Source organism: Lolium rigidum, chromosome 3 (genome assembly GCF_022539505.1).
Source record: "Lolium rigidum isolate FL_2022 chromosome 3, APGP_CSIRO_Lrig_0.1, whole genome shotgun sequence".
Taxonomy (NCBI): domain Eukaryota; kingdom Viridiplantae; phylum Streptophyta; class Magnoliopsida; order Poales; family Poaceae; genus Lolium; species Lolium rigidum.
The window spans coordinates 111,661,469-111,672,830 of record NC_061510.1 but is presented as its reverse complement, the minus strand read 5'-3'; the positions used below and the strand labels follow the sequence as shown (position 1 = coordinate 111,672,830).

Below are 11,362 nucleotides of genomic sequence, written 5' to 3'. Positions count from 1 at the left end.
CGTACTTGCTATGGTCCTACAACCCCTGGGCTTCCCCAGACCATTAGCTTCCGGAAGCCTAACAAATGCATGGTTAGTTCTCGCATGTCATATCATGGTCACATTTAGTCCTGCATCCCCCATGAGACATAAATCACAACAATTCTAAAGTATATTTAATAAACAATAGCTTCTTCAGTTGCTACAGAAAACAATTGCAATGTTTCAGTTTATGGACATAGAAAGCAACAAATCTACAGGAGAAGACCTGACGGAAACACCCACACCCATGCGTGGGTGTACAAAAGTATTTCCGATACATAAAACGAGTTTCAGCCAGATAACACATACAGATAAATCTATTCCTAAGATGCACATCCATTATCTGGTGACTTGAATGTTGCAGCTGAGAGACCTCATCAAGAAATATACATTTGATACGGCTTAAGTTCAACAAGTAAAGAAAATTTGTAGCTTCATGACCCCAAGAAAAAGCTCCAAGCATGCTGGTATCCAATCACATTTTGTAGTTCAGTACATATAACATGATAGTTAATAATAGACATTTTCTCCTGGATCATAATCTTATCTAAATCAATTAAACCTCTCCTTTTTTCTATTTTCTGAAAGAACGGGGGACCGAACAGAAAGTAGCTCATCTGTTAGATATCTGAGTGTTATGATGACACTATGACTTCTATTACAAGCTCCCTAAATTATCACATACTTTAGTATAAAAGGTAGCAACTACCATTCCATAATGTACTGTATAAACGAACAAATCTCAATGCTACATGATTTTTTATCTGTCAGCCAATTGTCAATTCAACAGAGAAAACTAAGTTATACCTTTTTCGTGTTAGCATAATGGTCCGGGGATGCATCGCCTTTGACCAAGTTGTGCAAAACGCCCAATGTGGTATCATTGTTTGAGGACATACCGGTGTTCAATAAAGAGCGGGGATTCTCAGTCAAGTTAGCTGCATAAACACCTGAGCCCATGCTGGATGTTGTTGGAACTACATACTTCTCCAAATCAAGCTCCAGACCAGAAGCGAAGTCATTCTGCTTGAAGGGAAAAAATTGGCAGAACAGAAAAATCAAGGTCCAGACCAGAAGCAAAGTCATTCTGCTTGAAGGAAAAATAAATTGGCAGAATAGAAAAGAAAGCACCACCTGCTATGCAAATAGAAATATAGGCAATAGCTTTGCAGGAAGATATTTTTTTTAAAAAAAGTAGACATGAACACCCACTGTTCCAGCCTTCAGGACACTTGAACCTATTTTTTTACACTTTTGATATTTTTTGCCAAATCTGGTTGTCACACTTCACAGAAAGACAGCTTCAGACATGAGAGTGGGGCTGTCTTCATTAGTTAGGCCAGCTAAGCTTTTAGGTCGTAAATATTTTTGTCATACTCAATAAATACCTTACATCAAATGCATTTGGTCTTTGCCTGCAGTCCTATGCAACCAAGTTTTTTTTACCATTATTTGCTGCTTGTCTTAATACAACTTAAATGTTTGCACATCTTCTGAAGGTAAAACTTGTCAGCAAAGGCATTACTCAAATACTTCTACTGGTCATGACTTCTTGTGACCATGGAAAGCATGCTAACATTTTGACATTTGACCACAAGAGTAATACTGGAACTCCTTATAAAAAATAGTTTCATAATATTATAAACTCTAAATATACAGAAGCTAATGGTCAAGAATCTCAAAGAGCGTGATGGCCAGAGGTTACAGTGTACAGATACACAAGAACTGAAACACCAAACTAAGACACAAGAGATACTGTCAATCTAGGTTCTGATATCTGCTGGATACTGGGTGAGTTTCACATTATCCTTTTGAGCAAACAAATCATTTCATTACATCCCCTAATGTCCAGTTCCACAACCAAGTATCAAGGTAAATATTGTTTACAGTTTCAGTACATCTCCTTCTGTAAGTTTCCAAAAAAAAAAAAACTAAAGCTATCAACATATTCCGCAACACTCTCTATGGTATTGAACTGTAAACAACAAAGAGCGGGCTGGAAGCAAGATGCTGTGACCGGTGAGTTTTTGCCAAATAAGCAACTACACTATTCATTGAAAGATTATTTTGGAGGATTAGTAGGTTTACAGTTTCCTAATTTCGTGCAGCAACACCATATTACGGAAGTAAGATAAATCAGTCAAAAGAAATCCAAACCTTGGGCCTGGATTCAGTCACATCCATAACGACATCATACGTCCCTCGCACCCTTGAGGGCTGAAGATTCTCCTGATGAGCCTTCCAGCTTGCAGCCAGGTCAAATGGGGACAACATTTCCGTCTCAACCCAAACCTTACACTCAAGTGCTTCCTTCTCATTGAGTTTAAAGACCGCATCTGTCATTTCCACTTCATTGCTCCCGCAACCTAGCGGTCGGTTTGGCCCCTCCTCAACAATGCACTGTGAGCTATCGCCTTTTTGTTTCAACAATAGCTTGAAATCCATTGTTTCTGAAAAGGTCATAAAAGCTAGTTAGGATGCTCGGAGAACTGAACAAAATCTAACTCGCTGCACATACAAACAAGGAATAAACTAACTAGAGCAGACAAAATGATCAGTTAAGTAGCCACTTATTTTCATTTCGAAATGAAAAACCCGAGTGTTACATTGTCAATCGGTTATCCTCAGCAATCGGGAATCACTAAGTCAAGCCATATAATATGCACACACTATTACGACAGACATCACAAATAAATAAATAAATCTCAACCCAAGCAAGCGCATCCCAACAGCATGGCACAGAAACTAGTCTCATCCTCCCCCAAAGCTTACCACAAAGGAATCTCAATATCACGAGGAGCCATCAAACAACATGATAAAAAGTCAGCCAACTCACCGTGGCGAGAAGGGAGGACGCAGCTGAGCTCCCAAATGGCATCCGCCGCCCGCTCCATCGGCAGCTGCGGACACCACCAAAAGGATAACCATGAATCCCCGGACCAGAAACATAATACGCGCAAACTTTGGGGATTCGACGCTTACGGCTTTGGACGGGTCCCACGAGCCGGCGATGGGGTGGGAGCCGAAGAGGTGAGGGGCGAGGTCAAGCGCCGCTAGGCGCGGGCTCTCCAACTTCACCGAGACATACTGATGGCCGCCGGAGCTCGCCGCCGTCGCCGTCGCCATCGCCGGGGAGGCCAGAAGGGGAACTTGGAAGGTGCCGGAAGGAAGCGGGCGCCTGTGTATCGTGGCACTGCTCCACCGTGCGGCTGTCACGTGGGGCCACGAGGGTGGCTTCACAGTGGTAGATCCGTCCGTAATCCGCAAAGCCCAAAGCTGGTGGGCCCCGGAAATTCATGCGGCCCACTAGTCAGTCTCACACGTCTGGTAGCAACAGTGCTACCACAGGCCAGGGGCGCCGTCGTCGGCGACGGCGGGAGTAGCATCTCACTTGCCTGTGGCTGTTCGGCCGGCGATCCGCCGCCGCCGCCGCCGCCGCCGGATGTTTCCGCTGCGGCAACAAGGGCTACACGATCCAGGTATTTGGCGCTTGATTACGATGGGAGGAGAGATCGCTTCGCCCTCGCTTCTGTGTAGATTTTGCGAAGCAATTGGCCTTCGTGCTTATAGTTTGGTAATGCTCCACGCATTTCTGCTGGGTGGTTCTTTGCTCCACCGGGGTTTGGTCAGAGATGAGGAATAACCGCGCAAGTTATTTCCAGCATTCGGGGACTGTGCAAATCATTTATATTGCTTACAGTTACAGATTGGAGATCCTAATAAGGTAGAAAAGGTGTTGATTCAATTATCAATTGAACCAATTCTTGGACGGAACATGCAGCAATCAACAGGAGAATCTGAAAAGGTTGGCGCTATGTAGCAAGTTTTCCTTAACTGGAAACCGTAGAGCTAAGTCGACAGGTGCCCATATTTTTGTCTTGACAGTAACATTGTAGATTTTCTGTGAAAGTTCCTCATCTCGGCATCTTTGGCGCCGGAAAAACCACATGATCCTGCTACATTTGATCTAAAGCATGATTTGAGATGATACCAGTTCTTAAATTTTCTTTGTTTATACTAACAGCATCTGCATCCCCTGATGCTTAACGGGAAACCAAAGGATAGAAGGGTTAGCTGGTATCGACACTTATAAGAGATTTTGAACTAGTAGCTACGACCAAGACGCGTAACCTAGCTGCTGGAGCAATAATTCATACCTAAAGGCAGGGCCAATGGTTGTAATAATAGTTCTATGTGGGGAGAGAGAGGTGACAACCCACCTTAGCGCCCAAAGGATGTGGATGTTCCAAAGCTAAAGGGGATGTGTCTTCTTTCATGGAAAACTGAATCTCTGATACTCATTTTCAGTTTTCACATAAATTTTGTGCGGATTTGCGCAGTGGTCCAGTTTTGGATAATTTTCAACTAATTTGCTCTTTACAAACCTCTTAGAAAATTTGAACATGAAAAAACGTATTCAGTGGGTCAGAACTCGGAACAATTATGAATCTTACCCTTTAGGAATAAAGGGCACTTACTGGTGTCCTGTCTGCATAATGGGGTTACCCATAAATATGCCGTTTGCCCACTCTTACTTACTTTTTTTTTGCGAATAGGACACTCGCATTAAAAGAAACAGCGAACAATACAAAACACCCCAAGAAAAACGAAAATTACAACGAGATTCTTGAGAAGCCCTTCATCTTCAACCCCCAGACCGTGTCGACGGCGCGCCGCCGCTGCCGGCTTGACGTTGTTGGTTGCGGACGGGAAGTTGTCGAAAGAGTCAAGAAGACCACATCCATTCCGAAGACGAAGAAGAAGGATGAACTGCCGCTGAAGCTCCTTGACGATCCGAAGATCCCCACAGCCAGACGAAAACCTCGAAGACGACACCACTCCCACAAGCCTCTCGACGTTGCCACCGAGATGGGGTTGAAGCCGGGGAGACCTTATTAAACGAGGTGGCGCCACCACCACCACCTCAGCGCCGCCCCTACAAACTTTAACCCTGAAAACGGAGAATGGAGCCCACAAAACAGGGGATGGAGCCCTCCTGCCGACGAGGGCCGCGATCCACCGCACCCCCATGGCCTGAAGGCCACAGAGGCGGGGCAGATCGGCGACGGCGCCGGCAGGAGGCGAGGAAGACCTCCCACTGTTACTTACTTCATGGTACAAACCACCTAATAATCATAGGGTACTCTTATTTTCTTTGATATATGCGAAAACAGAGTACCAGATAAGCTAAAATTTAGGCGTCTAATGAAATTTTAGAATGATTCTATCAGGTGTACTTAAATTAAGACTTGTGGGAAGATGGACTTGAAACGTCAGGCTTTATCTTGTATCCAAGAGATCAGCAACTTGGATGCAGACCAAATAAGATAATTGTTCCCAAAAGCATCCTGAAGACTAGTGGAGTCCTTCTGGAGCCAACCTCGGCAAAACTTAGTCATGTTCTTTCTATACCAATGATGCTTATTTGAGCCCATATGCAGATCACTCTGACTTGCTTGCATATGTCTTCAGTTCTTGAAATGCTTTCCTGCAACCTTCATCAAAGCCACCCGCAACCTGCGAATTGGTTGGTGCAATTAATGTAGTTAAATAATTTGTAAGTATAAACTCACATTACCATTCTAAAGTAATTCATGATTGCGGCAAAACTACCTGATGTATTCTGAAGGAAAAGCGGACACCCCGCAGAATCAGTTCCTCGTCATTTGCAAATGGATCTGACTTCAGTGCATTCATAATGCGGTTCATGTATTCTTTTGCAAGCTTCAATGAAGCGGCCTTTAGCTGTCAAGGTAGTAAGAGTATACTTCATTTATGATATGTCTATAATCTATAGCCAGGAGAAAAGAAAACTTGGGATAGTTCCACTATGTACCACCTGACCTAAGTCATATGTTGGTTTGCTCAACATGAATACAAGTTTGTGAAAGTTAATTATCTCTTCTGTATTATTATCATCAGACTGAGGGTAAAGCTGCAAATTAGAAATTTGGAACTACATAGTACATACTTGGCGTATGATTCCGGAGTCAAGCATCCAATCCCATGGGATCATAAGATCCTTGTATCTTGCACTTGCATTATCCCTTATTTTTTCCGTATTGTGAATGCCTTGTTCAATTCTACAAGGGAAAGTATGAATCATGTCATATTGTTGAAAATTTAACAATGAGACAGCCTTCTTTTATGAAATGCATTATATTCATCTACTCACTTATCCTGTAGATCTTGCATGCGCTTGAAAGCCATGGGTGTAGCCACTCTCCTGTCATCGTGGAATGATGATGCTTCTGTTTCCAGATTCTTCAGATCTCGATAAGTGAATGCTGCTTCTCTCATGGCATCTGCTTTCTTCTCTGGCCAGTTAGGGAAGTGCTTGAGCACTGCCCTTTCGTCTACCAGGTATGATAATTCCCCATCAAGCCACTTCACAAACTCTTCAACATCGGCTATATCCTTGTATGCTGCATTCTGAACTTCCCTTGCCAGGAAGTTAATGAAGTCACCCTGATTTTCTACATCTGATTTGATCTGTTGGAACAAAAATTGTAAGGGGATATTTTTTACTGGTTTTGAAAAGCATTTACAGGAAGAAATCACTGATCTGAGAGAATAAATGTGGATACAGATTTACTCTGGTGTTCTGAATTAAATTATTATTCATAGAAAAGAATTATCCACCACTAAGTAGTTTAACTGTTGTGTCATTAAATATAATGAGTTATGTACTTAGTATTATCATCTAGGAGGGACAAGACCAAAAAATCAGAAAAACCTGCATGCTTTTAAACTAACACATAAGTTGCTTTCGATAGTTAAAGGTGTGTAGAATTGAATGATGAAGGAACATTTTATGCGGCAAATAAATCCTTAATTATGTATGAAATGGAAGATATGTTTAAAAGTAATTTATCTGCTGCGGTGAAAATATTGTCTATCATCCAACAAAGAACTGATAACTATGGTGTAGGTGGGAATATTGTGCAATTATGAGGCTCTTGTTTGCAATCGTTGTTTCCGAAACAAAAGAAAGATGAAAAAAAGATGAAGGAATTGGCAGCTAAATAAACAATATCTACATGCATGTCTCTTTGAAAAATATAGGAAAAAAAAATATGTACTTACAGCTATAACATAGGCCGATCTGTTCTCTATCTCCCCGATCATGTCTCGGCTGTTAGTGGCTACTGGAATTCCCGTAGATCCTGACTTCCCATCATTTTTGCCTTCTCTTTTTACTAACAACCGGTACCACTCGACTACCTCTGGCACCCTTTGCACTGCCTTGGTGCTCTTCAGTAATTTCGAAGGTAGGGGAGGTGGCGGTGGAGGAGGAGGAGCCATGGATCCTTCCTTTTTTACCTTCATGATCGGTTGGATGCACGTCGGACTTGGTGGTGGATTTGGAACCCTTGGTGCTCTTGATTTCACTACTGGTGTCCTAAAGAGTCTCTGCCTGCTGTAAGATGCCGAGTTGTTGAGATCCATAGCTTCCTTCGCATCATCATTGTTGTGAACAAACTGCCTTTCCATGTAGTTGTTGCTGGTGGCAAAATTCTCCAGCCTCTTCCACATCATCTTTCTATCAGTATGCTGCCCTTCAAGTGAGGAGACTTGGCCTTTTAGATGGCTGACTTCATGTCTCAATTGCTTGTTCTCCTCTTCGAGAGTGTGGTTCCTCTCGATCAGGCCATGGAATTTGCTTCTCAGAAGCGCAACGCATGCATCTCCCTCCCTCATCATCTCTTCCTCGTCAAGGGAGGTGATCTTTCAATATGGTGGCACTGATTTCTTTCCTACAGTCTATATGTATCTCCTCTCTCATCACTAATATAACTCCATATATGGAGCATGAAGGAGTTGTAAGTGATGTTCTGTTCAGTTCTTTGAACCTAGGCAAGAGGAACTCACATATGTGCAAGCAAGAACTGGTGGAACACTAAGTTAGGTAAGATACGTTGCTGTTGCTATGCTAATTGCTTGTCCTTAAAGTGATTGCTATGGAGTACCTGTCTTGTTTGTCGAAGTTCACTAAATTGAGTCATACAAGCTTTACGTGTTTTTTTCTTTTGTTCCTGTGTACAGCTATTTTACGATCCTTCATACATAAATTACTGCTGCCTATTTTAAGTTAACTTGGGTGGTACTTTTTTAGGTTTTACCTTCAGCGGTCGGTGTTCTATTCTACACCAACAAAGAGGTAAAACTTGTTTGGTCGCAGTTCGTTTTTCTAAAAACATGTCGTTATCCTGGGTGGTGGTAAATTTCTTCTAGTTATAAAACTTTTTTTTTTCTTTTTGTAAAGATTCCTACCGTGAAGCTTGGTAGTAAGCTTTCTTCTGCCTCAAGTTGTGCAAAAGGGACTCAGATGGAACTCCTTTACCAACCAGAGGACATCTTTGGTTAATAATAAGACCAAGTGAAAACTTGAAAAGTAGAGGGAGAAAAGGAAACAAAAGGAAAGCCGGCCAAAAAAGTAAAGGAGATCTGAATGTGGTTATCTTATACACACACAGGTGTTACAATCCTTGGAAATGTAGCAGCATAGCTCTTATTGTAGCAACCGTAAGCCATGTGGAAGTTCTTTCTACCTGTCTGAACAACTGGACATATGTTTATGTCACCAAATATAGGCGGTAGCAGAACCCTGAAAACGACATATCAGTAGGTTTAGACAGATGAGTCCCTATGTATCAAGATTCTGAAAATGTTATCAAACAAAAGGAAGAAACTGTTATTAAAGATGATAACACAGCAACAAGTACACTGAGAATAGGAAGCCAGATGTAGCCGAAGAAACTGACTACCGGGTCAGTCTTGTAATGAAGCTTGATGTATTTTCTCCCTTTTTCAGCACTTGATTTATGAAAATACTAAATATCTGAAGTGTGGTAACTTGAGCTGTGAAAGATACTTCATCAAGATCTGTGAATGGAGAGCCCCGATTGCATGTAACAGTTCGCATAATGTTGTACCGACAGCATTCAGTAATGTAAGGAACTAGACCGTAGGTACTGCAACTCTATCTGGGAGTGGGAGTGATCATTGTCAGTCATTTGCAATTATTCTAAATGCAAGCTACAGAACAACAACAAAAAACTTATAAAATTGATTAGTTCATCGGGTGCCGCACTAGGCTAATCATTGTTTTACCGAGTTTTGAGCTATGCAATGCCGAATCGACAATAGCTAGCAACACATCTTGAAGGTGTTGTGCATGCCTAGATGTAGCAAATACATTCATCTAGAGATGATTCAGACTCTCAAGCGCATCCACACAAGTTGTTATGCCAAGGCGCACGTTTTATTAGTAGCTGGCTGTCCTTGCGTCATGAGATGTTCTACCAACAACACTGTTATGTCGGTGAAGGCGACTTGATACTTACCAGTTGCCAGGGTGAAAGTAAGTTTCACTCCACAGCCATTTGGCGTTGGTTGATGGATTGTACTTGGGATAGCAACGACTGTAGAAAGAAACCTTGGCAATGCACCCACCTGTGACCTGTCAATCCACCAGCATCAGGTTTACTTTTTTTCTGGTGACAGGTTCGGGTGGTGCTTCACCCGACGTTTGTACTGCACTACTGGTAGATCGTTGTTCGTTGTCAGAGTAGAGAGAATCGACCAGATTTCTTCACAGAAACTGACGCCCTTGAATATGCCGTCCGGGCAATTGAAAGTAAAGTACAGAGGATACACGCGTATATTTTCGCCACAGCTTTTACTCAGATGAAAACTTTCACAATCGTATTTTCTTCTTTTTTGAGATACACAATTGTATTGTTGCCGCAATGAAAGACGACACGGTAATGACATAGGCATCCGAAATGGGCCTGCCGAAGATAGTACCCGGGGTTTACTGAAGGCCCACTACCCGAAGAATAAGAAGATTCGGAAGCCCAAGATATTATTAAGGAAAGCTAGAGTTGTAATAGAAAGTTTTATTTGTAATCTTGCGGGATGAGTTAGAAACCTTCCCGGACTTTGTAACTTGTACAGCACGAATCCCTCGGCTCCGCCTCCTATATAAGGGGGAGTCGAGGGACGCAGAGAGAATCGAATCATTGTTTACAAACCCTAGTTTCATAATCGTCGAGTACTTTTCGGCTGAAACCTTCGAGATCTACTTGCCCTCTACTTCTAACTAAACCCTAGTCTACAATCCGTAGGCATTGACAAGTTTTTGATCAAATGCTCGGGGGCTACTTTGGAAAAAAGGAAAAGATCCAGAAGGACAAGATAGAAATGGCGTGAGCCTATGACCAAATACAAATATTTATTTATAGCCTCGAGGCTACTCCCATCGGGAGCGCTGTTCGCGCACCCGAGAAATTATAAAACTTCGGGAGATAAAAGAAAATATAGCGGCATAAGGCGTGGAGCCTACACCCAAGTACAAGTCCTTGGCTGTAGCCTCGGGGGCTACTTCCATCGGGAACGCTGCTCGCGTGCCCGATGAAATCATAAAAAAAAAAAGAGAAGAAGAAAGAAAAAAGAAAAAGAAAAATAGCAGAGCAAAAAAGTATATTTCGAGTTATAAATAACTCTGCATATACTCCCATCGGGAGAGCAATATAAGTCATCTTTGACTCGATAAAATGTGCCATTCCAACAGCCGAAAAAGCACTCGACAATATATTCTCAGAACGCCAAAGTTGCGATCAATTTCCGAATGCCGCAAATTTGCGAGGTAAGACCCCGGATCCGTTCGCCGGGCGTGGCATCGCCGAAGACCGCGCTCCGCTACTTTTATCCGTATCAACAGATACGAAGAAAAATCCTAACGGACGCGTTAGGTACCCGATAAATTTTACTGGGACTCGACAGAATGGTAAGATCTTAAGCGGCACCTGTCGAAGTTTACACCAGTATCCCGAGATCATGTCCAGGGACGTGATCTTGAAGTAGGTTTTTGCGGATTGCCACTAGAGCAGTTTAACTAGTACCCGATCCGTCGGATGAACTAGCCCCAATTACCATTATCCTTGTACAATATAGAAGTTTATGAGAAGAAATATAGAAAAGTTAAAGTTGTCGAATAAAAATAAACGAGTGGAGATTTTCCTTGACCCTACGATTCAAGCAAAATCTCGGGGGCTACCGACATAGGCATCCCAAATGGGCCCGCCGAAGATAGTACCCGGGGTTTATTGAAGGCCCACTACCCGAAGAATAAGAAGATTCGGAAGCCCAAGATATTATTAAGGAAAGCTAGAGTTGTAATAGAAAGTCTTATTTGTAATCTTGCGGGATGAGTTAGAAACCTTCCCGGACTTTGTAACTTGTACAGCCACGAATCCTCGGCTCCGCCTCCTATATAAGGGGGAGTCGAGGGACGCAGAGAGAATCGAATCATTGTTTACAAACCCTAGTTTCATAA

At 42.5% G+C, this 11,362-nt stretch overlaps 2 protein-coding genes and 1 long non-coding RNA gene across 4 annotated transcripts in view; 1 reads left to right on the top strand and 2 right to left on the bottom strand.

The window, feature by feature from the left end:
- Positions 1-3,147, bottom strand: part of LOC124695353 (6-phosphofructo-2-kinase/fructose-2,6-bisphosphatase-like) — a 10,068-nt gene extending 6,921 nt beyond the window's left edge. The window contains exons 1-4 of the mRNA XM_047228209.1: positions 3,004-3,147; positions 2,858-2,921; positions 2,179-2,471; positions 829-1,044 (exon numbers count right to left, since the gene is read on the bottom strand). Of these exons, the coding sequence (XP_047084165.1) occupies positions 829-1,044; positions 2,179-2,471; positions 2,858-2,921; positions 3,004-3,147 (717 nt within the window). The remainder of the gene's footprint in view (positions 1-828; positions 1,045-2,178; positions 2,472-2,857; positions 2,922-3,003) is intronic.
- A 1,994-nt stretch (positions 3,148-5,141) lies between these two features.
- On the bottom strand, positions 5,142-7,919 carry LOC124702174 (protein CHUP1, chloroplastic-like). The gene is made up of 5 exons (XM_047234294.1): positions 7,108-7,919; positions 6,197-6,513; positions 5,993-6,104; positions 5,635-5,766; positions 5,142-5,538 (listed from the first exon to the last, which is right to left on the bottom strand). The coding sequence occupies exons 1-5, from the start codon at positions 7,723-7,725 to the stop codon at positions 5,464-5,466; spliced, it is 1,254 nt and encodes a 417-aa protein (XP_047090250.1). The 5' UTR covers positions 7,726-7,919; the 3' UTR covers positions 5,142-5,463.
- LOC124702175 lies at positions 6,160-8,954 on the top strand. 2 transcript variants are annotated; one of them, XR_007002367.1, is made up of 3 exons: positions 6,160-6,384; positions 8,138-8,182; positions 8,288-8,954. It is a non-coding gene; the product is annotated as an uncharacterized LOC124702175 (long non-coding RNA). The 2 variants fall into 2 exon arrangements; XR_007002368.1 differs by lacking the exon at positions 6,160-6,384 and adding an exon at positions 7,831-7,930.
- Positions 8,955-11,362: the final 2,408 nt, after the last annotated feature.

Coding starts and splice junctions, on each gene's coding strand:
- LOC124702174 (XM_047234294.1), bottom strand. CDS start 7,725: ATGATGAGGGAGGGAGATGCATGCGTTGCGCTTCTGAGAAGCAAATTC. Junction 6,514..7,107: donor GATCGGCCTATGTTATAGCT/GTAAGTACATAT, acceptor TTGTTCCAACAG/ATCAAATCAGATGTAGAAAA. Junction 5,539..5,634: donor TTTCCTTCAGAATACATCAG/GTAGTTTTGCCG, acceptor ACCAATTCGCAG/GTTGCGGGTGGCTTTGATGA.